The sequence below is a fragment of the Dicentrarchus labrax genome, unplaced genomic scaffold (genome assembly GCF_905237075.1).
Source record: "Dicentrarchus labrax unplaced genomic scaffold, dlabrax2021, whole genome shotgun sequence".
NCBI lineage: Eukaryota > Metazoa > Chordata > Actinopteri > Moronidae > Dicentrarchus > Dicentrarchus labrax.
This window is the reverse complement of record NW_026136714.1, coordinates 23,259,275-23,286,885: the sequence shown is the minus strand read 5'-3', so window position 1 is coordinate 23,286,885 and position 27,611 is coordinate 23,259,275. Positions and strand designations below refer to the sequence as shown.

The 27,611-nt window shown below is 41.5% G+C and overlaps 1 protein-coding gene across 12 annotated transcripts in view; it reads right to left on the bottom strand.

Annotated features, from left to right (window-relative positions):
- Nucleotides 1-27,611, bottom strand: part of arvcfb (ARVCF delta catenin family member b) — a 198,945-nt gene that overhangs the window by 104,555 nt on the left and 66,779 nt on the right. For 8 of the 12 annotated variants that reach the window (XM_051421939.1, XM_051421946.1, XM_051421941.1 and 5 more), the window contains exons 3-5: nt 20,131-20,226; nt 14,585-14,675; nt 13,406-13,625 (exon numbers count right to left, since the gene is read on the bottom strand). In XM_051421939.1, the coding sequence (XP_051277899.1) occupies nt 13,406-13,597 (192 nt within the window). In that variant the 5' untranslated portion in view covers nt 13,598-13,625; nt 14,585-14,675; nt 20,131-20,226. Of the gene's footprint in view, nt 1-2,231; nt 2,468-13,405; nt 13,626-14,584; nt 14,676-20,130; nt 20,227-20,368; nt 20,385-27,611 lie in introns of those variants that run through there. The other 4 variants (XM_051421940.1, XM_051421950.1, XM_051421949.1 and 1 more) reach the window with 4 other exon arrangements.

Genomic DNA, 27,611 nt, shown 5'->3' with positions numbered 1-27,611 from the left:
GGAGAGAAGTTTGATGGATTTTTAATTTCGGTAAGAAATCAAACAGCATCGGAGAAGGGGGAGCGCTCAGTTGCTGCAGCTGAAGGCCCCGCTAGCTGTCAGAAGTCTGGCAGCAACCTGCAGTCTGAAGACAAGACCTCCTTTAGTCTTTGGCTGAATCTCTGATGAATTATTTTGTTATTCAGGCGGGTCATTCTAGCTTGCGGAGGAGTCAGGTTTTTGATAGACCTTGGCAAGATGATGACTACTGGATTATTCATAATGTTTTCCTTTCTCCTTCACGACAAATCTGTTCTTCTATTTTTCATGAGCACAAGATGCTACGGCCTCTGCAACTAAATTTGGAGGATTTGGGCGCTACCCTGCTGCTGTAAAGTTCTAAAATAGAGGCCAGTTTATATTTAACTCAGACATGGTCTGGTGGAGGCACCCACACTAATTGAGGGCTATGCAGTAATCTTCAGTGGGCTAAAACTCATTTACCATAAGCTCTGCTGCAGCATAAAGATGAGGTCAAGGCAGATAAGCATCTCTCTCGTGTCCCCTTGCTGGCTACTTTCTTCTGAGTATTAAAACTGATTTTAAGCAATTGGACACCCTCAGAGACAGAGAGTACAGTATAGAGCATCAAAGTGGCACCTACAAGAGGCTCAAATGACAACTCAACTCCTGTTCCAATCCTAATCCTCAATGGCCCAACAGCAAAAACTGAGCCACTGAAATTGATCCAAGTGTGACTTGAAAACACGTTGACCCCCCCCCCCTCACACAAGCAGGTGGTCCCTAGCTCAGGAATGTCCAGCTGAGTTGAAAAGGTCACGTCACGATGCTTGCCTGCCCTTAAGTATGCCAACTATCTCGGTCTTGTGGGGGTCACGGTCACAGGGAGGCATCCTCGACCCATTTTGGGATGCATCTGGAAACATGCATTTCATCCCATTCACATAATCCAAGCCAGGATTCCAACATACAACTTTTGCCCTGCTTTTGATCCAGTGGCTTGCACTTGGAGTCCAGCTTTCAAACTTATCAAAACCAACGGATGGAAAGAACAAAGAGTGTGTGAGGGAGAAAAACAGCTTCTCTTTTTGGCAGAGGCTCCTCCAGTTATCTGGTGGCACTCATCCACAGGGGCAACTGTTAACGTACTATTATCAGAGCAACGTGGAGAGCTGACAGAATGTTTTTGTCTGCCAGACAGGGGTTTTGTAACTCCACCCCTCTCAGCCCAGCGGAGGAGAGCGGCGCTGATGATAAGTTGACCTTATTCAATCAGATTTTTTTTCCCCACTTTCTTTCTTTTTGGATGTCTGTCTTCCTTTTTTGAGCATCTGAGCGCTGCCAAGCTTGGCGGGGAAAAGAGCGTTGTGATGGTGTAGGCTGCCTGTGGATGTGCTTCAAACACAGGGAACACTTCCAATAATGTATGCACATCATGCCCTGGTACGCACACACCCACACAGACACAGTAACACACTCGCAAGAGCTAACAAAAGCACATTCCTGCGGTATCTGTGCAAGTGAAAGACAAAAGGGTTTAATGCCATGTCTCTCACACAATTGGCACTACAGCCCACAGGCTATAAATCCTCGCCTGGGCTCATTCAGAGCCTCGCAGGCGATGATCAGGGACAAACTTCCAATACTTCACCGCATGTCCCATGATCACACCAGTCATTCTATAGGTGGTACTGACACTGCTAAGCCCATGAATGTGTCAGGGAACTCATAAGTCACAGCACTGCTTGACTGCAAGGCAACACACACACACACACACACACACACACACACACACACACACACACACACAGGACCACCACTAAACACATCTCATGGTCATGACTATTTACAACATGAAATGGTCACTAAGTTGTGGAAGTACATAGTCCTTATTGTATCTGATGTCATGCAGCAGCCTGTACACATGCATGCTTCCCACATACACACATGCACACAGACTACATGTGAACACCCATTACACACAGGCGCACTGTAATCCTGAAGGACATCGATATGAGAATCTCTGCTCTCATGTATTGAACTGGGTGAAAACAAGCTACAGAAAAGACATTAAGAGTGATGTTCAAGGATAAAAATGATAGGTATGCAACACAATCCAAACAATGAGGAATCAATTAGGAGGAGGAGAAAGACAAGAAGAGTCAGAGAGAGGCTGAAGATACGATGAGAGTAGAGAGAGAGAGGAGACCGGCAGGCACAGCAACACTAACCTGTTTCACTTCAGCAGGCATGGTTTAAAATCCCCCTTTCGTTCCCGACAAAATAAAAACCTCCCGGGGTAATGTGTGACAACTATTTCCTCCTTTTGGAAAAGTTCTCCTTTCCCTCCTCTCCTCCTCTCGTCTCCACACGTTTTCCTGGTCTATTTACGTTGAGTTTTCCCTCTGTGAGCGCAGAGGCAGCAGCTCAGACGCAGGCAGCCATCCTCTGCTCAGCAGTGTGCAGCCAGACACAGTTAGCTAGAGCAGTGCAGGAAGTGTGGCGCTCTGCCTTTCAAAATAAAACGGCGACTATTTACTATACACGCGCTTGCAAACACAACTTTTACGGTTGCGTGGTCTTTGCGTATCTGCTAGCAACCAAAGAACGATGGTTGCATTTGAAACAACAGGCAGAAATGCTTACGGTTCAAGGTGTAGGTTGAGTGTATGTTGTGACAAAAGAATAAGATATTAACTTGTTACTTTCCATGTAGCCAAGGTCTCAAATCCACAACAAAATTCAATCATGTTCTGCAAGCTAACCTAGCAAAGAAAGCAACATACCAAGCTACTAGTAGCTGTTGTTAAAAGTAGTTAACAGTACAGCCAGTGTAACCATACATGTACAAATGTCAGCTGTAATAAACAAAATGACTCAATAAACATGTCAATTTAATACCAACAGTCAAGGTCATACGTTTCAAGACATTTCTTACAAGACACTTGTACTTGTAGCTAACTCCTGAATTAAAAGAATAATAACAGTCATTAGTAATTTGTTCGTCGTTGACAGTACAAGCTTCATAATGCACTTGTTGGCCATATTGGAGGTCTGCAGACATAAACACATACACCTATAATAATGTAGTAGGTGAATAGTACTATTCAGGACTAATAGCTATCATTTTCTAAATGTTTTTGCTGTACTTGACAAAAGGTGTTCCTTTCAAATAACATGAGAATGTCAAATAAGACTAAAAGGAATTTGGATTTATGACCAAACACAGTAGCAGTGCGGCTGAAAGCTTTTATTTAAATGTATGGCATTAAGTAGACCGGTTGACAAATGTGTGCTTTGCCTTTTTTTTTTTTTGTGGAAAAGTCATGCTTTTATTTTGGCAGTAAAATCTCCCTACATCCAGTGTAATTCTGGCTATCTCAGGCTGGATTGACACAGCTGAAAAAAGGGGGACCCTGCTTTCTCCCTTGCAGAGATGCTGTACGTATGTAAGGGATGGAGAGAGATGGAGGGCACAGGGAGCCGTTGCCCCTGCAGAATTCCCCCCTCTCTGACGAAAAACAGGAATCCAAGAAAAAGCTGCACCGAACTGTGTGCATTCACACGCACACGCACTCACTCAACAAAAAAGTTAGCCAGAGAGAGAACAAAAACCTCTGGGGCTGAGAGAAAAGGGGGGAAAGAGGAGGTGGGTTAATAGAAAGAGGGTTCCCAGACAGGCACCAGGAAGAGTAGCAGCTCTCTCTCTCTCTCTCTCTCTCTCTCTCTCTCTCTCTCTCTCTCTCTCATTGGGTCTATGTCTGGCATCTTAGTGGGGTGGGACCAGCTCCCTCTATACACTCCAGCTGCGTCTGTCTGTCAACCCATCGACCCCTCCCCCTTGTTGGCATAGACAGAGAGAGACGAGGAAAGGGGGGGGCAGGGGCTTACACACACAACAAAAGTTGCCCCTATTGAGGCAAAGGCACCCAGTACTCTGCAAATTTTTACACCCTACACACACACACACACACACACACACACACACACATCTCCTTTTCTCTACCTCTTTGTCCCAGTTCCTCTCGCTGCACTTGATATAAGGGAGGGGTGGGACGTACGTGAAAGAATTCACATTCAAACATCTATGACTGTGACCAAGACTGAGAAGGAATGTTAATCTAATAACGTAGATGGAAGCTTAACTAAAGACAACTTTGAGAGGCGTCTGGACTTACAGAAGACAGTAAAAGAATGACTGGACTAAAAAAAGAAACCAGAGAAAAAGGAGAAATCCCAAACGGAGGGGAAATGGCTGAGGTTTTGCATTCCACAAGCCTGGTATTTCATCTCCCCGAACGTTACTGCTCCATTTGTTCTTAATGAAAGACCTGGCTCGCCATGCACCATTACATTTAGATCTATTTACTTACAACAATAGCCTACCATTACAAATGCAGCCAACCAACATTACCTCCAAAAAAGTGGCTTTAAAAACATGTCTTGTAACTTCAATTGCGGTGCATTTCTTTCTCTTATGTGATTTGCAATATCTCATTCCATTTAAACCATTTAAGCGTTGAGTGAGTTTCATAACCCTGTTTAAAAATCCATTATGTGCTCTGGAATACTCATGGGAGCGTATAAGAGAAGAAGCATTGCTCTTTATTTTATATATATATCTGTACATGTGTGTTTTACCTGTGTCCATTTCAGAGTTTAATATTGGAATTATCGTTTTAGGGACCTTTGACAACAGTGATGTATTATAAAGAGCCACAAAGTAGTCGAACCACATTGCTTACAGGGCTAAAAAATGCTTTTGCTCATTTCATATACAGACTGGTGCAACCCACTGATGCATGTGATTGTTAAAAAAGCATCCGGTTCAGGAAAATGTAAAATATGTGCAACTAAAGTAAAAAGAATCGTCAGGACAGGTTGAGGTAGACCAAAAATCCCCAAAAAGTATATTTAACATAATTTCATGGAATGTGTTCAGCATCACAGGTTGATGACGTATATATAGCGTTTCGAGGAATACCTGCTACTGTCAGACAAAAGCTATATTCTCTTGAGTCTAGCCAACCTACGCCTGGGCCTTGTAAAATAAATGTACAAGGTGTATGAATAATCCAGGAGTTGTAATCAAAGCTCCTGAAGTCAGCTTTACTCTGTCAGACTATATGGTATGAAACAGATGGTACAAAGGTTAATGTTCAGCAACAAGGCGTGCTTTGACAGCCAGACACCTCCAATGAAGCTGCATCTGTTAAAATCATGTTTTTCGCTTCCATTCAAGATGCCAGATGCATGGAAAAACAGAGAGATGGAAAGAGGAGCAAAAGCAGATACCACAAGTACACTGAAGGGAGGAGCGACTAGCAGTTTAAAAAATATATAAGGCGTTTCATTACAAAAAATAATGTTTTTATAATCTTGAGTTTCAAATGAGACTTTAATAACACCAACATTTGTAAGTAAGTACTTCAAAAGCTTTTCCACTGTGCCAAGAATACATTTCATTGGGAAACACTACTTTACCTTCAAACTTTAATAAAGAGGTAAGTTCAACCAAATATCCCACTATAAACAAAGCATGTAAGCAAAAGACAAAACGCATAAAAAGTGATTTTAAAGATAATACTGACTTTGCTGCTCTAAGTTCTCTAAGACAATGGCTGCACAGTGTAGGGGTCTGGAGGAAAATGAATGTACAGTATGTGTGAGAGTCTACAGGCCAAGATGTTCTGCTCTGCTACAGGCTGACTGCTGTTTATTCTAACAATGGCACAGCTTGCAAAAAAGCCCTTATCTAATGACTCTTACTATCATGTTTTATTTTCCCCTTGAAAAATGGCTACTCAGCGATGCACAGGATTAGAGTCCAATCTATTGGGGGCTTTTGTCTTGCAAAAAAGGCAATTTTCCCTTCATTTAGGGAAATAAAGCTCTGTTTAAATGACATCACTTCAGATCAAAAGGTTCTATTTCCTGTTTTTATGTGGCAATACTGTAATTGAACAGGAAGATGTGTTATACAACTATAAATGGATTAGGCATTTCCTAGTTTTTCATCTTGTCATGCGTAATTGGGACACTGAATGAGGCACGAGAATCTGAATCAGTCTGAGGCTGACATGCTGCTAATCATCAACTTTCTTTATTTTAGTTGAACATACCCTTTGGATTTGAAATGGAGTATTTCTATTGGTAGTTTAATGTCTAAAATTGAACACATTTAATCAGTTGTTCTAAATGTCAAATTTAGAGATTCTTCTTATCTTTGACTGTTGACAGATGCGCCACCTAAAATATCATCTGTTTTTAGAGGTAAAACTCAGAATATGTTTACATGTTGGCTCATGATTCACAGCTTTTGACAATCACCTAAGCAATTCTGATAGTTGTGTCATGTTGTTTAGAAATTAATAAATAAAAGTGATGAAGGTTAGCTGCATTTGTAATTTTTTTATGTGTTTGGTATAAATGTCCTTATTCAGCACCCACAGATCAGCCTGAATGAGGCACTCGGAGAAGGGCTGTCAAGAGTGGTGCCCGTCTTTTCACACATTCCTGCGCTATTACCATCACCCTCTACACGAGAAAAACTCTTAGATACTCATTGTGAGACAGTTCACATACCAAGCCCCATTTCTTTCCACTTCACCCTTTCTCAAAAGTGCCAACATATAAGAGGGCCCCACTGCCTGGCTTCAGCTTAAGACAAATTACATGAATTTTAGACGAAGTGCGTGTGCAACTCTGTGACACGAACAGCAAAGGTTTGCAAATTCCACACTCTGTGATGTTCAGTCTTTTTATAGTCTGTCCAGCAGTGTAGTGTGCCTTAGCCTGAGGCAATGCCAGAACTCATATAGTCAGTCAGCCAGAGTGCAGAAACGATGGATGGATGTGTGGTTCTGACTTAATTGCTATAATCTGATGCTGTACCACCTGTAAACTACTGCTGCACATACATTCAAAGAATGAATCTGTTGATAATCCCTCTAAAGCACACAGGTGGAAGAGCGAGTATTTACTGGAACTAGCAAATACCAAGAGGTTTGCTTCTGTTAGCACTAAAAAGTACTGAGAATTCCAGAGTTATTCATCTGCTATTTAGTTTGTGGGTCTTGAGGGGACCTTTTCAGACTGCTTTAGTTGATTTGTCTGATTTAGTTGTGTGAGCTTGAGCTTTCCAGGAATTGTGAATATAAATCTGGCATCCAAAAGTTTTTCACAAATGTCCATTTCTATTTTGAAATTAACATTATCTGCTGAGTGACAAAGTTTTGCAGTTTAGAATTTGGGGAACCTAACTTAAATATTCACGTTAGCAACCTTCATAGAACATAATGGGGTGGAATTGAAAAGAAATCCTTAGCTCTAAGTCCCCTATGCCATTAAGGCATTTGCAGTCTTAAGGAATTCTCTGCCCAATAAAGTTACTCCTGCAATCCTCCCAAAACAAGACTCAGTGCTGCCTCTGTTCCTCATTTGATGACCGTTTACATGCTTGTAAGTCATGTAGTAAAAATGTCGCACCAGTATATTAAGCTCATGAGGATAATTAAATCAAGACTTTGAAGAACACCTCCAGCCCTACTACAAAGTCCTAAGACTGTTTTCAATTCCAGGTGAAAGGGGTCAGCCTTGTTTGCTTATCCTGCTGGACACTGCGAAGGGTGAGGTCACATTCCTCAGGTGGCACTGGGGTCCTGTGAAGGAGAGGGGCTTTATTTTTAACACATGGGCTACAATTCAGTCTCTGAACTTAACGGCCAAACCCGACAGTCTGTTTAGACTACCATCTTCAAGTAGATATGCAGACTTCCATGTTGTCCAAAAACTTTCAGGCAGTGCCCTTCAGAAACATTTAGCCTGTCTGTTCACCTATGCAAGAACACAGAGTGGTTGTCTGGTCAAGGAAATGGAAGCAGTTTTCAGATACCCCTCTTAGTGCTTTTAGTGAGCATAATGGTTTAATGGATTGTGATCAAATGGCAGGGAGGTGCACCAGGACAGGCATTAAGTCCACCAGCATTGGGGCTGGTTTGAAGGATGAAGGTTTGAGCCGCCCCAGAGGAATATAAATAGCCTACAGTACAAAAGGCTTTTCTGCTGCCTCCCCTTCAAACCTCTTTCCTCCTGTTCGTATGAACAAGAAGAATATGCGCAACCCCAACCTTGAGTAAAAATTCCTGTCCTTCCATGTCAGCCCCTGTACCGAGCTGAGACACGGAAATGACTTACCCCCTACCTTGAGCAGTTAGCAGTGTGATTCATGGGCCATCGCCTCTAAACTTGACTCCTAATGTTGAAGTCGAGTGAATAAAAGATAACCTAGAGAACAGGGGCACGCTATGCGCATTTGAGCTGAAGTTTAAGCAATTTAATTGGAAGAAGCAAGAGGTTTTTACTCCTTAAATGCTTGATCTATTTATCGGATATGTTAATGAACTGCATTGCCTTTTGAGTCCTTTACACCTTGACATGCTGTTAGGAAGAGCTGAGAATTTAACCACCAACCTAACCGAGTTTATGGTACAATCTACTCTTCTATTTGAATTCCATTCAGTACTGTATGTCTAATGTAGACCTGCCTAAGTGGAGCAGTGGACCCTCACAAATGTGTGAGATTGGTAGAAAATAACTACAGAAAATCTTTTCTCTTTGTACCTTTCTAATGGAATAATTCTATAATTGTACCTCGTCAGGCCTCTGCAGCATACATTAAGATGCTATTCACAATGCACAATATATTTGTATTCCTTTACATCGCTAATATAGGACCAGGTAACCTTTAAACTGCTACGAAGCATGATTAGATGTTCCATATGGAAACGTGGAAAACAAGGAGCAACAATATTAGAATTTAAATGTGACTTTCCTGCCGGCTGCTCCATGAAACTACAATATAAGAGGAGGGTGGTGCAGGAGGGTACGGGAACAGTGTGGTATACAAAAATAAACAGAGGAGGCACTTTTACACCAAGGTAATTAGGGTGTTTATGAGAGGAGAGGAGGTTCCTGATGGCACAGTGAGAGAAAAAGGCAGGGGAAGATAGAGGAGGGGAGGGGTACACCAAGGCTCATTGTTAGGCAGGTGATTTACGAGGGTACAGGGGCTCCCGCGCCCTGCCAGTGGAAGGATAGATCTTCTGTCCCTATAGCACCCTTTGTGTCCATTGTGCTTAGACAGGGTTTGGGGGGGGCTGTGGGGATGAAAGTGGGTGGAGGGTAGCTGAAGCGATTGTTGGTTGAGAGCTGTAGTGCCATCGCAGGGCCTGTACATCTTCACCACAGACAGCAGCAGAGATCAAAGGCTGCACTGTTCCTTCTCTCCAAACCTCACAAGCCTTTGAAAAACTTCCCACAACATTTGCACAGGGGGATGATATGCGCCTGCAATGCTAGAAGCCCGCTGAATATAGCATCAGAATACCAAACACCAACATTTAATGATATCCACAGTGCGAGAAATAATCCTGAATTTCCTTTTCAATGAAGCCGGGTGATTGTATGCATCACGAGATGGGATCTGTGCATGTGCTGGGCAGCAGCCGTGGGTAGATTAGGCGTCTGGTGTATATGAAATGAGGTCACCTTCTCCCTTAGCTCCAAAACAGACGTGGTTGTCTGAGTGCTGTCTGCCTTTCTCCACACATAGAACTGTCACCATGCACCACTTGACCTTTCAGAGCCTTGGCGATAACACTCCTTCAGGCAAAAATCAATTACCACAGGCAAACGCAATATCAAATGAAGAAAGGGTAGGATCTTAGCATGTGAGTAGTCACATGTAGGGACTGTAGACGGATCCAGATTCAAAGGCGTCTCGGTCCGTGTCACTGAATCTCTACTGATAATTACATCAGGAAAGCTAAGTGTCCGACAGCATTGTTCTAATGTTTCTCACCGGGCAGCACAGCGTAAACACTCTAATTCTCTTCCTTGGCGGCAATTCATAAAGTGTTATACTGAAGTGAATGAGGATCAGAATTCAATTAGTAAGGTCTCAGAAAGTAGGGCAGTGCTGTTTACAAGAACTTCTTGCACACCTTTTGTTCCAAAACAAAGTGTCTTGTAGTGATCTACCTTTTTATACCCTGTGTTTACATCATGCAGGGCCAAAACAAATTTCATAAATTGATATTTGAAACATGTTGAACCACAATATTCTTTAATCCTATTCAGTTGTTTTTTCACTCCAGCTAAGGAGGGCGATTTGTGTTAATATCAGAGGGTGATTTATTAGTGGTTGGAGCTAATTTTCTTATGTGGGATTATTTTGTCTCCACAAATATAAATGTATATGCAGGATCTTTAGCTAGCAAAGAAAACAACATGGAATAGACACACTAGTCTCAAATTTTCTTAATGGTTCAACAAGACCAAGAGCTAAATGTTTGTTTACCATTTTCACCATTTAATGTAACATTTGCTAATTGTTACTAAATACAATGTATAGCTGAAACTTCTGGTAATGTTATTAATTTGGCAGGTATAAGGTAAGCCATTGGGCACATTAATATTTTGACCAGATAATGGCACTAAGAAGTCAGAATCTGGGAACCATGAATATCAGTCCAATGCTGTGCCAGTGCATTTGGGAAATATCAATATATTTCACGAGATCAGTGAAAAATTTGACCTGCTGGTGGTGCTAGGTGACAAGTCAGATGATCATCAGGATTTATCTTCTTCACGCATAATCCATCCAGCAGCCTAGTTGCTGAGATTTTATTATATTTCACATTACAGTCTAGACCAAAGTGGTGGACGGACCAACAAACCAGGGCGGATTTAAAGAAATATTCGTGGGATGACAAGAGGGTGGCATGGAGACTTTCATTGATGTCAGAAATATATGCTGATTTAATTGCAGGGCTAGCAGCTGCCACCCCATGGCACTACTCTAGATCCGCCCCTGCAACTAATCAACATTGCCATCTCCAGAGCCACACCTCTAAATACTATTCCTTATTGTGCAAAACGTTTATGTTCACATGAACATTAGGCAAAGCTTTCTCACAGACTCAACATATAGAAAGGCTACAAATCTTCTTGACTTTAAATTTGAAGGGGACTGCTATATTTTTCCGCATTACACTGTCAAACTTGTCACTGTATGACTTATCTGAATCATTTGGCTACTGTCCAGGGCCATGCCTCACGCCACATCCAGGCTGCACTGGACAGAAGAGCCTGCTGCGTTAAACTCAACAAACTGAGGGTGGGGGGATTGATGAAAGAAGCAAGTAGTGTTGAGAGTTTCAGAGCACTGTTTGAAGTGACCAATCATACGGTGCTGTGCTGATGTGTGTGAAGTAATCTGCACCAATCTCTGGGAACTGAACCTGCTCTCTCTAGCTCGACTGTGATAAAACGCTGACAATACTGATCTGAATGATGAAGGCAGATAAAAGCGTTCGCTGCCCGCTGGTGTTTAGACCCAATCTGTCTCGAGGTGAGCACCGTGTAGCACAGCGCTATCTAGATCAGTGACTTATCACTCTCATTAGGCATCTTCTTGCATTTGATTTTATTAATCAGACTTGGTCCACTTTTCCTTTTCTGACCCCAACTTTAAATAATGGTAAGGCTCATTGAGTCTGGCCCTAAGGTTGAAAATCTGAACCTCCAGTTACTGATCCATGCTCCATTTTAATCCATCAAGCAGCCTGGGGTGCAAGTGTGTGGGGAAGCAAGGAGGAGAAAGAGAGAAAGAGAACAACCTGATACATTCCTCATCGCTCATACCTTCTCATTATGTGAAGGAGTGGGTCTCCAGGTGCAGCACACACACACACACACACACACACACACACACACACACATACACACTTACACACAACACAGCACCTTCTGGCCCAAGACAGAGCACATGTCCTGCCAAGCACTCAGGTGCTGTTTGCCCTAGACCAGACACTGACCACCCAATATACACATACACACACACACACACACACACACACACACACACACACACACACACACATCTACTTTGCTTTGGCATTTATAATAAAGCAGACAGTCCAATGCTGGGTGATCGAATGATATTTCAAAGGGATGTAAAATGGGGCATGGTTACGTGAGCTGTAGCCTGTTATGCCCAATTGGCCCCACAATGTACATACAGCAAGGGGGGTGGATGGGGTATCTATGAGTCTGATCTACGATTGATAGCATGAGCGAGCAGGTTAATTCACTGCCCTGTCATGTTAAGCGCTGTCCAGTAAATCATGGACCAGTTTATGTGGAGGGAAGAATATCGCACTCTCTCTCTCTCTCTCTCTCTCTCTTTACGCACACACACACAAACATATATAAACAGAGATTACCCCTGTGGTGGGTGAGAGGATGACAAGTTTACTTTGCCCTGCTATGCTTTTCCTGCTTCTTCTTCATTATCCCTTCATGAGGCCAAATTGGCAGCAAGCCCTTTAAAAATGAACACTGACACCGACTGTTAACAAAATGTGACTGCAGGCAAATGCAACTGCAGGCAAATGTTGGCAAAACAATTCCATCTCTGCAAGTCTTGCTCTATCAATAATACCTGTCTCCTTTACCATGATTAAAGGTGATGTATCTAAGTGCTACAGGTGCTGCATTGCCAAATTGTGCTTTCACATTCTCATTAGTAAAACATGTGTACCGTCTGAAAGGGCTTCCTCATAGAGGTGATCATACCCAAGAATAAAAACACTGGGAGAATATCCACACAACCGAGTGTGTCAGTCTGAACAGGCTGAAAATACCCTCAACAATAAGATGTTATATTGTTATGTAGTTATAAGCAGAAGAAGAGTGGACTGTTACTGTAACATTTGTCACTGTGGCAGCTAACAGTTTGTAAATCAATGAGCTGTTGTGATTGTTGACATTTTTAGGGGATTACAGCTGTCTCATTTCTACATCTTACATTTCCTGCTCCTGCAGAGTCGGCCAGCATTGACAGGAGCCCTGACCAGGACTCTAATGTCCATCAGACGATGGCCAGAGCTGGGTGAAAGGCCACATCCAATCAGCAGCACCACCGGACATATCAAAAACCAGTGGGCGAAAGAAGATGGGATTGTATGGCAGGCAGTGTCATTGAAGGAGGAAGCGAAAGAAGGCAGAATGAGAGGTTGAATCTCATCATGATTCTCGCTTTTAAAGATGAGTCACCACAGGGCAGATTATTGCACAACATTCAGGACAGTGGGTACAGACAAAGGGAACAAGTTCCCCTAATCACAGAGAAATTGAACAGAGAGATTATTGAGTCCCACCAGTGATGAAAAGCACTGACCGTGAGTAAACATGAAGGTGGAAAGAGCTTGCTCAGATGGAAGTAGGAAACTACTGTGAGAATGTCGCTTTAGAGGGGCTGGCAGGGAGGCACACACATGGTAGCGCAGGTAGGTGTTTGAAAATGACGGGGGGGGTTGGCCAGCATGCTGGCATCATTTACCTGCATCACCACCTGCTGCCATGCTAGCGGTTGGCTGGTAGGGGGGTTTGGAGGCAGGTTTGCGCGCTCTAACTGCAGAGTGACGTTGCGACGCTCCTCCTCAAGGGCTCGGGTCAGCTGCTCAAAACGTGCCTCCTGCTCTTTCACCGAAGCCAGGATGCTGGCAGCCGAGCGAACATCATAGTCCTCCATGTCCAGTGTTGGTTGCAGTTGTACAGATCTTCCAATTTGGGAAGGGAGGGAAGAGAAGGGGGAGGAGGGGGCACCACGTCATTAAAGACACCCAGAAGACTGGGTGAGCGGCATGCCTCAAATTCAAAGTCAAGTACAAGACTTACTTATTGGCCAAAATGGGAAATTGATGATTTGGCATACAGCACAAGCAACATGAAACCAACATGACACATCAAAATGGAACAATTATGATGGTTGACTGGATCACTGGGGAGGTAGGGTCATAGTATAGAGAGAATCTGTTACAGTCAAATGGGTTCAAGTTAGACTGCACCAATACCCTAAATGGACAAGCTCAAATTCTTTCCACAATTTACATGGGGAAGTTTCTGATACTTCATGCCCAGCATAGCAAAGACTTTAAGCTGAAAGGATTCTCTGCTGGGTGCTAATTATGTTTTCACTTTCAGAGGTTTGAGCCTCTCTTGTAATTAAGACAATCCTGGCACCACAGATAAAATTCAATACAGTTTTGCCGGGACATCTGCAGCAAAATGGAAATATGGTCCACCAATTCCAAGTACAACAAAGGGAATGAAACAGCACAGTGCACACTCACAAAAACAAAGATTCTTGTTTCTGGACATCCAAAAGGTGGAAAGGAATGATCGCACCCCAGAATGAACAATAATATCCAGCGTGGCGGAATGGCGCTGTTATTGGATATAGTCATGCACAGAGCCATAATGCATTGTGACACACAAGCACTGTTGCAGGCACAAATCCAACACATGCAAGCTTCCCACAGCCAGCCACACGGACACCAGCCCCTGGTATCACACATATACACTGTACATCATGATTTCCAGATAACAGTTGCAAGCCACAGTGTGTATCACAGTCACACACACCCTGATATCCATAACTGATGGTGACATGATATCAAGGGGGTTGACGGCACAATAACAAATGGGGTTGGAAATACCAATCCAGAACAATACAGACCTAGTAGATAAGCAGGCTGAGAGGTGTTAGAAAACAGACATCCCCCACTCTAACAGAAGCAGAAGGATGAGACAGCAAGAAGAACAGAGAGCTGGGAGAGAGGGGAAAGAAAGACAAAGGGAAGACAAAAGAGAAAAAGCCAGAGGTTAAAACAGAAATGAAAAGCAACACACAGCACATGGTTAGAATAGAATAATATAGAATATACTTTAATGTCCCTGTAGGGAAAATTGTTTTGGACTCCTGCAGTTCTGCTTTGTATTTGACTTTATGGTAAACCCAAATCTCACCAAACAGGTACACAGTATCATCTATGTACATTTCAAAATAAACATCTATAGTTTGTTCACCATATATTTATTTATATATTTGCTTTAGTTCATTATTTATTTGTTGATTTATTTTACTGTTGTCATAAATTACCTTTACTCAAAGCACAGGTCTATTTTTAAGGCTAGGTTTTCAACCTTGGCCTTGGACTGGACTGCTCAATCATAGAGTGAAAGACGTGTTTTTTAAGCAATTCAGCCAGTCAGCATAAAAACCTTTGAATAACAAAATAACTGTGGTGAGATGACTCCTTGTCTCCAAGATGTCTCAGATTAGGAATTAGCTCTTTAAAACAGAGATGTAAGGTGAGTGCTTATTTTGGCACTAAAATGTTAAACAAGAAGGTATTTTACAAAAACCAAGAAATTACACAGAGTCAGGAAGGACATTATATCAAAGCATTTTGGGTATTTTCTAGCTGTTCCTGTCACTGAAACAGACAAAGATTGAGGAGGGGTGGTTTGGCTCAGCAGGGAATGATCAATGCAGATGCAACCATTAGAATCTCAAACAGGTCGGATTACAGAAACAGAGAGTGTGTGTGTGTGTGTGTGTGTGTGTGTGTGTGTGTGTGTGTGTGTGTGTGTGTGTGTGTGTGTGTGTGTGTGTGTGTACGTATACACAAGATTCATTTTTCACTATAGGACCTGGTGAGTGTGAGGCCCTCATTCCCTTTGAAGCACACAATCCCTCTTTGATGTTTGTTGCGTGCTGATCATTTATTTATCTGGAGTGGAGTGGAGTCTGACACCACTCTTCCTTCACTCTTTCTCACAAAGCAATACATGCTGAGGAGCCTGTGTTTTCAAAGTTAAACTCCACATCCATGTGAATATATTTATCCCTGTATGAGAATATGATCTCATTCTATTTAGCCAGTTTTTTCATTCTCAAACCAGAGATCTACCCTTCCTTCTCACTAAAATACTGGCATGAGTTTACAGTCATCAGCTGGTTATTTAGGTTCAAAATGGAAACAGTGCTGGGTAATGATGACTACTCGCAAAAATAGCATCCTTTTCTATTTACAAAGCCATCCACTAATTGAGATAACCGACAGCAATAGATTACCATAAGCCATGTTGATTGGACATACTTGATGACGGACTCTAATGATTCACACCCCTAGAGGGTTGGGGGCCAACGTAACCATTGCTTCCTGAGTCATAAAGGGAATATTATGGCAGGCATGTCAGCTACGCCCCACAGCTTATCATTAAACACAAACTTCTGGGCCTACTTAAAATAGCACAGGGAGGGGCGTCTAAAGAATTCCCCTCCGCAACCATGACAGCCCTGGTTATTTTTTTTAAAGCTTTGGTTCAGCAGATGTTTGCTAATGGCCCGAGTCAGAGGGGATAAAAACACAGCCATGGTCTGCACATTTAACCCCATTCTCAATTACCACACGCTCTAGTTAGTCCAAACTTTATGTGGTGGAAACATATCAAAGTACAACTCCAAGGGCAGAAGTGTCATTGGTGGATGCCACCATTGGAAGTTTATGAGTGGAGGGGATGATAACTAATCAAAGAGATGAAATGTTTAATTAGGGAAGTGTGTTAGATTTGACTACTCTTAAGGCATAAACATCTTTAATTAAAATGAAAAACAGGTTCATATTCCATGTGTAGAGTAGATGTGGCACCTCACTACCAGCTGCTGCAAGGCTTTTCCTCAAGTATAAATGCACTTCAGCACAAACCCTCAGCTCTAAAAATAGCCCAGTAATAAATATATCCCCCCACACACACACACACGACCACAATTTTGAGCGTGGATCGGCAGATGAGATGCAGCGTTCGCTCACTTCAAAGGCTTGCTGGAAAATCCAGTATTAAATCCTTGGCACCTTATTCATCAGGTCCTCCCCTAAAACAAATCTTCAAATGACAAGACCCTTTGCCATCATACCCCTCTCTGTAGCAAACTGGCAAGCATTTAAGTGATGATATTCTCAAGAACAGCCTTAAATGAGTAAGCAGCTAGAGGTCTGGTTATCTTGCTATATGACACCACAACTAAATCACAAAAATAGGGCTGCGAGGGAGAAGAAAGTCCTATCTGTCTGAACTAAAACCTTGTTGATTCCCCCATTGCCAAGATAAAATTCTTGCTTTGTGTATATGGAAACTTTTCTGCCTCGAGCAACATGCAATGCTCTGACCAGAGCAAACTAGAATGGCCAACATTTGATCTTCTGCCTCTCTTGTTCCTTTGGTATCCTCTGGTGAAAAGCATCACAAACTGGGCCGGTTGGTATGATTCTGCTGTGTATAGTCGACTGACAATATACAACTAGATTTATTGCTGTTATGTCTCACTAGCACTGCCCCTTTGAAACCACTAGTGTGGAAATATGCCAAGTGCAGCTTTAACCACAAGGCCTGTGGGTGTCTTGTGAATTTAAGGAGTAAAATGAGGTGGCACCCTGAAATAATTTTAACTTTACATTTCAGTAATGCCGATCTTAAAGCAACATGTCAACATTTTGGGAAATGCATCAGTTAGCTTTTTTTCCCAATAGATTAACACTCTCATGTCTGTAGTTCATTAGCGCAGCTTATTTAGTGTTAAAAGCTAGCCAGGTTCTGTCCAAAATGAAAAAACTAATTACCATGTTATATCTTGTTTGTTTAATCAGTACAAAATAATAAGTGTAAAAACTTGAGGGGTTGTACCTGACTATTTCTTGGCTGAGATTACTACTTTCTTGCTGCAACAATGGACCAAACAAACAAGTATAACATGTTTAGAGAGCTTTAGAGATGCTGATAGGTACGTTTTCTATTTAACAGAACCATGTTTGTTGTTTCCCCGTTTCCAGTCTTTATGCTAAGCTACGCTAACTTGCTGCTGACTATAGCCTTATATGGTATCAATCTTCTCCTTTAACTCTCAGCAAGAAAGCAAATTAGAATATTTCCCAAAATGTAAATTCTTGCTTTCACTTTTGTCTCATATCAGGAATAGGAGCAGGGACAAAGGAGGACTATAGCTACTGATGAGGCCGCCCAGAGAAGAAGCGGTGTGTCTTGAGTGGTTTGAGTAGGGGTTATCAGGGGGATAGGGGAACAGATTGGGAGGTAAAGGATGAGGATAATTGAGTGTGACCATCAGTGCCTGATATTGGGTTAGAAACATTCACCTGATTAGGGACTTGGTGGGTGGTGGGGTCCTTCCTCCCCCCTCACCACCAATTTACCCCTTTCCAGAGGGTGTAATTGCAGCTCAAATTAATTCCTTGTCTAAACCCATCTGATGCCCATCTGAGGATGCAGCTCTCCGTGGCACAGTTGGGGACTTATAAACACCTGCTCCTCTTCCTACTGTGTGTGCATTTGCGTGGATGTGGTGGTGGAAGCAGTCTTTAATCTACCTGTGTTAACTGTTGATGATAATACTTTCATATAGTAAAAAGGCAAATAGGTGATATAAGGGGGTATTGCTCTGCCTTAAACTGCCCTTTTCAGAGCCACTAATATTCAGGCTCTTAAGAGAATTTTTCTCCTTGGCTAAGCTGTCCAATATGTCAAAGCTCTTGCAGAGAGTGACTGACAGTAAAGTGATTCATCATAATTACAATATGCCGTGTTGGGAATTTCTGCTCACCAACAGGAAGGTTTTTATGAGTTTTGCGATTCGTTAAAAGCACTACTCATGAACATGAAAGTCAACTTGAATTAGTCCTACTCATGAGAAGAAAACAAAGCTTTTACTCGTCACTGGATGACAGACCTGACAACTGTAGGTAAATGTTGCCATTTTCAAAATGTTTTTAAGAGAGTATAGCAGCAAAGCAAACCCAAGTCTTCAACTGTCATTGAAAAATTTGAAAAGTTTGTTTTATTAATAAATTAACAGTTTTTTTTAAAGAAAATAAAACCCAATGGATGTAAGTGGCAGCTTTTTCACAGTATTAGCTAAAATCACTATACTCGGTAGGTTACCTTGTAATTAATGAAAGATGATTGTCATTTCCAATAAATATCTAATAGTCTAAGTAGCACAGGACCGTTACAATAAGTGACTAACTTATAAAAGATGCAACAGAAATGTCCTGTCACCAGGAATGAACCATCCTTCAATTTAGGATTCAAGTCATTGCTTTGAGGAACATTAAAGCGAGTGTTAATGCCCAGAGGGGTATTGTTCAGTGATGCTAGGATAAGCAAAGCTTAGCGAGGTGCATGGAGTCCATAGCTGATCACTTTCACAGCTAGAAGAAAAGAAATGCAGCTGTTGTTTACCATCCATATTTTATTTCATCCCTTTTCTTTGAACCGCCTCGCTATGTGGAGGATTTCAGGCCGGAAAACACTGACAAACACACACACATAAACAAACACATACAAACATACTTTTAAATGCAAATATACATTTAGTTCATCTCTTTGAAGCTGTAACAGTTCATTACGACTTATAGATAGTCATGTATTTTATCACAGAAGAAACACGATACAGAATTCTGTATGGGATGTACAAAGCCTCTAAAATCTGTTTTAAATGCCTTCTCTTCCTTCCGTTTTACACCAATTCTTGAACAGGGACTATAAAAATAGCTTAAGATCAACTACAGTAAGAAGATCATGGTTTAGAGTTGAGTAGCATCTAGATCTTTATAAGGGAATAATTTTCCTAAAAAGCAATGCACAAAGCTTTAATAGACATAAACATCAGTCAGTATTTCAATTAGCCATAATGTACTCTGTGTCCTACTTTTTAAAGAGAGAAAGGCACAAAAGAGTCTTTCCAAGTTTTTAAAGCAGAGGTATACAAAACAGAGAAAGTCTTTTGGAGCACATAAGACATCCAAATGGTAATTAGGTGTGTGAGGTTGTATCTCACAACAGGTGACACTGGACCAGAACAAACGTCCTCTCCTGTTCAGCTCTAAAATACACTAAAAGCTGTCAAGAGAAAAACCAATTTTCAACTGACATTTACCTGAGTTGATTCAACTGGGTGAATTATTAAATTCAGAGCATATTTCCTGAAGGAAAGAGCTCCTGAATGTATTGAAATAAAAATCATACAAGGTACCTTAGCGACAAAGTGAAGTGAAGTGAAGCTGCCTCAAGGAGAGATAACAGAGCAAGTGAAGTCTTGGATTTGCAAACCCCCCAAAAAACTGTCAGGAAATGTAATTACTGCAATGATGAGCTGAACAAAGTGATTAAAGGAGGCTGGAGGTGTAGAGAGAAAGGCGGGTGTACCTTTGATGTCGGTGAGTGCCGTCAGACCACAAGTAGACTGAGGACAAGCGTAGCTCTGTTAGAATCAACTCGTTTATTCAGTCCGCCTGGGGAGATCTGTAGATAAAAAACACAAGGACATGGAAAAAGTATTCAGCCAACCCGCTGACAGTGCATTGTTAATATAAATCTCTTATGTAATGCAGAGACACATATAAATGAATTACAGTGGGTACACAACTGTACTCTCTCATCGTACCCTCTGAACTTGGTAATGCTTCATCCTCTACTGCCCTTCACATGTGATGTGCCACAAGGTTCAGTTTCAGGTTCACTTCTGCTTTCTTTTTTTAGTTTATATGCTATCCTTTTGGGGATATAATTTGGAAATCAAATATTGTTTTTTGTTTAATACAGATGACAGCATGCTGTATGTACCCATAACACCAGTGTTGGCACTCTCAATAACTGCTGGATGTCCAACCATTTTCTGCTGCTAAACTACAGTAAATCAGAGATCCTTTAATTTGGCTCTCCAAGCTCCATTGAGTGGATCCATAATAAATGTTGAGCATGTGTCTAGAAATCTGGGAGTCCTATTTAAATCCAACCTCAGTTTTGATGCTCCAGCCAAGAAGGTTGTACAGCCTTGCTTTCTACACTTAAAAAACATATCAAGTTAATATATCAAATGACGTATCTAATCTGGAGAAAGTTATCCATGCTTTTATTTAAACCACGTATAAGCCAGAGTTCTCTCTCGATTGCATTTGGTCCAAAATGTGGCATCAAGGATGTTAATTATTCAGGGAAGCATGATCACATCACTCCTATTTTATCCTATCTTAAATTGATTTCAACATTTAAGTGATTAAGTTCAATGCTAAATTAGGTCTTGCCCTAAAATACATCTGTGAACTCCCCTCAGACACGTCTTTGTCTGAGGAATTTAGGATTACTACTTCTGTGAAGTCCCTTCGTAAAAAGCATTTTCATGTGGTGCTGACTGTAGATTTGAGTTGTACTGATGGCAAAAAACAAAACATTAACTCATTAACTCAGCATTTCTCCAAACACTAATATGCTCCAAAGAAACCCAAGAAAGTAATTATACAAATATGCAATTATATGCAACAAGTAATCTATAAGGACATCTATTACTGGTGCTACAGTAATAAGAATAATTGCAGGCTAGGAACTTCACAAAAGGACTAGTGTACTGATCAATTCTTCACTAAATATATGAGGCAGAGGGTTGTCTGGCCAATATCTGATTCTTAATAATGAGGCAGCACTTACTCGATACCCTCAATAAACCAATATGTCAGCCTGACCTTAGTATTCACACTGCACCACCTATGAAATATAGACATCACAGGCACAAAAAAAGACCAGTGTCCAATACTGCAGCGTTTTGATGCTTCATACAATGGGATGAATCATCCTGCCATACACACCAACCTATCCAGAGGCTCTGCTGCCTTTGATGGCTGAGAAAACAAAAGTCTGGCAGCAAAACCGCTGGATTGACTGCACCCTTGAAGATGTCACTGATGATGAAATCAAACATGGCCTTACGCACGCGTCCTCACAACCCAACTTTTACATCAAGACTATGGGTTTATTGGGATGTAATGGTTCCTTAAAAATTGCCTCATACTTCAAGTAACACTTCTGTTTAGTCGAATATTTATTTAAAAACTGCAATTCCCAAAATGAGTTCATGAGCAGTTCATTCTAAATTATTAGCTGCTCTGCATATTCAACTGGGGTTAAAAATGATTCTTGATAGAAATGTTTAAAAAGTGCAAAAGTTACTTGTCTATTAGGTAGATTAAATATGAAAGAACAAAAGTTGGTTTTGATGTTACATCCACATGCATATTAAGACATTCCTGTGAAAACCCGAAAAAGTAAATATGGCCAGCTGACTTCTCATGAGTTTAAACTGCATGAATTCATGCTTTAAATAATCCAGAAATGTGAACTACTGCTTTAAGCTTTAATGTATAGGCAGCTCTCCACATGATAAGTGTCTCCAGATGCAGCTCTGACTTCAGGCCAAATATGCATCAGTGAGTAGTGAAGCCATGCAATGTTTCATTAACTATGATCAGAAGACACCCACAGTGAGTTAGAAAAGAAATCGATACAAAGTCAACTTTCCTCTCTAGGTTTTAGCTGGCTTTCGGATTAGAATATCTCTGCCTCTCCAGGGATTCCTGGGTGTGTTCACTTCAAGGACAGATAGGCTCTGAGCACCTTGGATTTCTGGTACAAACATCAAAGGTGAAGCTAAGCCCGGGCGCATTAGTTATCACCTCGACTCTCTCTGTCTCTCTCTCTCCGGTTCTGGACGAGCCCTTACATCGCTCCTGAATGGAGATTATCTCGACACACAGTCACAGCTCAAAGTAGCACTTTGATTAATACACATTTTATTCTACTTAATGTGATGCAATGCCCTTGTAAGTGAGTTTTTCCTTTGGTTTGGGAAGGTTGATGGTCAGTGATGATGAAAAATTAATGAATGATGGCTGCACCCCCCTCAGCTAACGGCACTTAACCTCCTAGCTGATCCTGTGGAGCTGATCAGAGATCAATAGTGGGAGACTGTGATTATTCTGAGTGGCAGTCAAAGGTTTCTGTGGCTAAAGAGGTTTTGATAAATGGCCAATTCTGACACAGCACTGACATACTGTTCAAGCATTATAGGTCATAATGCTTCTAAGGTCTGTGTCTGGCAGCTCTAAGAAATAAGTATGGATAACAAGACAAGGAATCACTTCTGTGTGGAAATGAAGATTTAAAAAAAAAAAATCAGTGGCTATGCTTCAAGAAGATAGAATTGCATACTCCCAATACCCACATCTAATCAGACTTATTTACACAGCACCCAGTCAGATTCATTTTCTCTGCTCGTGGTTCTGTGTGTTGACAATCTACATCACTGCCCCTGATCCCACCACCATCATCTAACAGTAATAACTGCAGAAACCTCATGCAATATTTGTGCTTCATATCAGCGTCTGATACCCCACCTGCTGTGCATTATGCAGACAACTGCATATTCTATCATGACTTGTCCCCTGTCAACCCACATCGTTTGGAGAGCGCCCCAGTGTAATTCTGTGATTAATAATAAATGCAGAGCGAGGGTTAGCTAGCTGACTGACTGACTGAAGGGCTGACTGTCTGGGGATTGTTACACTGATGAAGGTCTTTCCTCAGCTGTCAGTGCCTCTGCACACTCACACAGAATAACTGCAGTCACGTATAAATGACCAAGCGGATAAGCAGACACTGCTTGCCTGCATTTGTGTATGCATAAAGGAGTAATTTCATAGTCCTCTCTGTGTGTGCAGGTTACTTGTGAATGCAGTAAGCCACTTGAGTAATGGTTTGGACAACTATGCACATTGTAAATGAAATGCTAAATGTGACAAATAAAATGTAAGTGGAAGCATTAATTATGTAAGGATACTGTATGTGTGGGTTGATCTCCAACAAGACCAAAATTACAAAACAGGTTGTTAGACAAAGCTTTCAAAAGGACCCATATGGTTCTTTCTGATCTAGTGTCCCTGTCACAAGGGTGTCCCATTCATCAGTGCCTTCCAAAACACATCAGACAGAATATTACAAAGACGATTCATATGAGCATTTTCTCATTTGCCCCCTCTCCATAAGCTGGGTTTGGTTAAAGGTTAGGCACCCAAATATTTTTTTTATGGTTAGGGGACGATTGTGGTCATGGCTAAAGAAATAGTTTTACATGTTAGCAAAGACATTTTGATATGTGGACACTTCTCAGCAGCTAAATCCAGTACATGGGGTACTGTTGTGCTTCAGGTTTACATAGGACTCATACTATTCTTCACTCCTCTCTATCCTCAGTATACAGTCTAATAAAACTGAAAAACCTATTGGAGCTGGTTTAGCTCTCTGCGCACCAACAGTATCCCTTGACAACTCTGTATTTTCAGGTAATTGTTTAGCTGAAAGCAGAGCTAAGACACATTGTGCTACAAATGCTTGTCCTGTGTGTGTGAAAGCTGTGTTTGCAGGGAGCAGCAGCTAATTGTGTATTGCGAATGAAAGTTACAGTCCATCATCATTAGTCCAGACAAACAGGCAGGCTGGGCGGTTCGGGGTTTTAGTGGTTCGGGCTTTAGAATTCTGTGCGCTCATCCTAGAGAGCTGACCTTGGCTGAAGTTCCTTTAATTTAAGGCAGGAAGAAATGATTCTGTCCTATCAGGACTTACCGCCTCTCCAGATGTGAATAAAGAAAGACTAATAGAAAAAAAGAGGCCTGGCAAAGAGAGAAAGATTTCCTGCCAAAACAAAGTAACAAAGCTCACTGAGAAGTTTGGAAATTGGGAAGGAGAAATTGATTGGCCTGTTTGTGCTTCGGGCTGTGCACAATTATAGTTTTTTTTGTACATATTACAGCAGGCTACTTTGAAAGTTGAATGTGTGATCAGTAATGCAACCCACAAGCCATGGCCTTGGTATTACAACTAATGATGACTCAGGTATTACATATCCAACGTGGGGAAGCATCTTGCTTCATGCATCAGTGTTTGAGCTCCCCATTGCACTCTTTGACCTTGTGACAGTAGCTAATAATAGATTCTCTGGAGAAGAAAAGACACCTCAGTTTCAGTAGTACATTGGTACATAGGTAGGTACAATCCTATCCTTCAGTGGTGTATACAGCCCTCGATTAAGCTAACCACAATGGTTTGAAAATGCCTGCAGAAACTAATCAGCTTGTTAAATTGTTCAACTGAAGCCGGTAGTCTGGATGTGGATATTTCTATAGAAGGGAAGGAAACTGAACTAGTTACAGATGGACTGAAGGTCATTAATGTATACTTGTAATAGAAAAACTACGTAGATTGGAGATTCAATTATGCAGCTTGGTGCTACTTGCTAAAAGAATGTAGTCTGAACACCTAGTATCTCACCTCAAACTACCCATAGTAGTTAGTTATCCTGAAAACTGTCCACAGTTTATAATACCATGATAATGCGTGAACAGCTAAAAACAGGGATATTGCCTTGTTTTCAAGCTTCTGTCTTTGCTATTCAACTTTGTCAAAAAGCTTTCATTGAATGTATTAAATAAAGCATTTTCCAGTGAGGGAGTGCTGCTGTAAGAACCAATCAGACAATAAAATACAAACCAGAAAGGTTGGATTAAAATATAGATCCAGGACTTTAAAGCCTGCAATACAAATATGTTGGCCAACCAAATAAGTGTTTTATTGGAGACAGCTTGGGTTACTGTATTGCATTTTTAATGCAGTGCTAATGTTGTTTTGAACACAGCTTAGTAGTCTTAAAGCCCCCTGAAAAGTATTGATAATCCAAAATGCTGATAATCTGTTACAGAACAAGTCGATTTTTTTGGGGGGGCCTTTTATTGCCTTTATTTGATAGATAAAGCTGAAGATAGACAGGAAAGGGGAGTAGAGAGAGGGGATGACACGCAGCAAAGGGCCGCAGGTCGGATTCGAACCCTGGGCCGCTGCAGCAAGGACTCAGCCTCGATACATGGGTCGCCAGCCCCACCCACCGAGCCAACCGGGTGCTCGACAAGTCGATTACTAAAAGTACAGGGTTTGATATTGGTTTATTATTTTAATTTTTTAACGTTTCATACATAGGTAGTCCATCCTCACATACTTTATATCTGTTCTATTGGTTGGCAAACATTTTGGGTGTACAGTATGTCATTTATTTAGTTTTAGGTCAGACAGAAGCAAATCTACCAACCAAGAAAGCACTGAGTTCAAATTCCAGCCCATCTTTATTCTTAGTGGTTGTGCCAAAAGAAAGCAAGGACAAAAAGCAATAACCTGCCGTATACACAGCTATCTTTCTGCCTTTCTGCCCGATGCCCTGGTCATGGCCGAGGGGTTAATAAGACCTCTGGCACAGTGAGAAATCGGTTACCACCTGAACCGTCTCAGTTTGCTGAGTCCACTCATCTCTCCTCTGACACAGAGTTATAACTGTCTCTGGAACAAAATTCAGATTTAGACTTGCCAGGTGAAGTTAGCAGGAATATGTTTTATCTACTGAACATTTACACTGATATGTAATTATTAGAGGCAGTGGAAGTAATAGCAGTGACAGTAGTGATATTTGCAGAACTATGAGCCTATGTTCTCTGTCTAAAGAGTCAGGAAATCAGTCGTCCTAATTTTCCACATAAAGAACATAATATTTTGCTGTTGAAAGTAGTGTACAAATGAAGTCATCCACCCTCGGTAAAAAAAGCTGACACCTTTTCCGTCAAAATGATTAATAGCTCCAACCCAAAACAAATCCTGTCACAATTTGATGAATGGTAGGCAACGTAAAGCCCTTGAATGATAAAACTTTGATGTATCAGATAATCTCAGTTTTAGCAGCATTGAGTGATAAGATTCAGGTGATGATTGATTAAAGCGCGGAGTATAGATTTTTGGAACTCTTTTAGGTGTGTGTGGGTGAGTGAGTGTGCAGGTCTACCCCAGGGAGGGTGATTGTGAATTCAACCCCGTCCACCCTCAGCCTCGTCTGAAACATATGGAGGATCAGTCTCCCTGATAGAACAACAGAACCTGGCGAGGAGGAGTTTTTTTACGCGCTGCTGCTTTGAATAAAAGATCTGTGCTGGGATTTGTGCATGACGGGCAGCCCCAACTCTGCACTTGTCAATTATGTAATGTGTACCACCGCAGCCTGGCGAAACACTTGCCTCTCATCGGTATCTACAAAGACAGCAGAAGACGTTATCTGGGGTATCAGAGAATGAGCAGTGGGACAGAGGGATGGTGAGATGGGCAGAGAAGGAGGAAGGTGTGTGTGTGTGTTAGGGGTGTCAAAGCCGTGAAGAGATCAAACATTGTTCTGGGATGTTATCAGCTGCCTCTATTTGCAGCGGTGGTGAGTTGAAGCACCGTCACACCAAGTAAGTCACACTTACAACTGCATGTATAAAAGACGTGGTTAAACTATGAGTCATCATAATGCAAAAACATTGATTACACTGTCAGAAAAGCATTTATTTACAGACTTTTCCCTAATGGACCCTGACTGATAGGACATATATACAAAGGCTTTAAGCTATTATGTCGTTCTAAGATGAAAAAGACTGGAAATTGACTCTAAGTGTGTTCAAGCGATGCTCTATATCCCGGCTAACATCACTGAATTAGAGGTGACCGAGATTCTTCCCACTTTGCCTCCCTTTCTTGTTTTTTCGCTATGAGCCACAGTTCATTACACAACAATAAACACTTTGTTTATGCCGATTACTGTGTAATTAAGAAGGACATATTGTTAGCAGTAGCACGCGGATGAAAACTCCAGGGGAGAACAACTGATTAATTGTTGACAATCCTAAGTCTAATTGCAGTTAACTGGGGGAAAAAAACACAACAACAACACGGTCATTCATGTGGAGTGAGGCTTCAAACTGGATGTGTGTGTGGAGTGGACTTCCAGC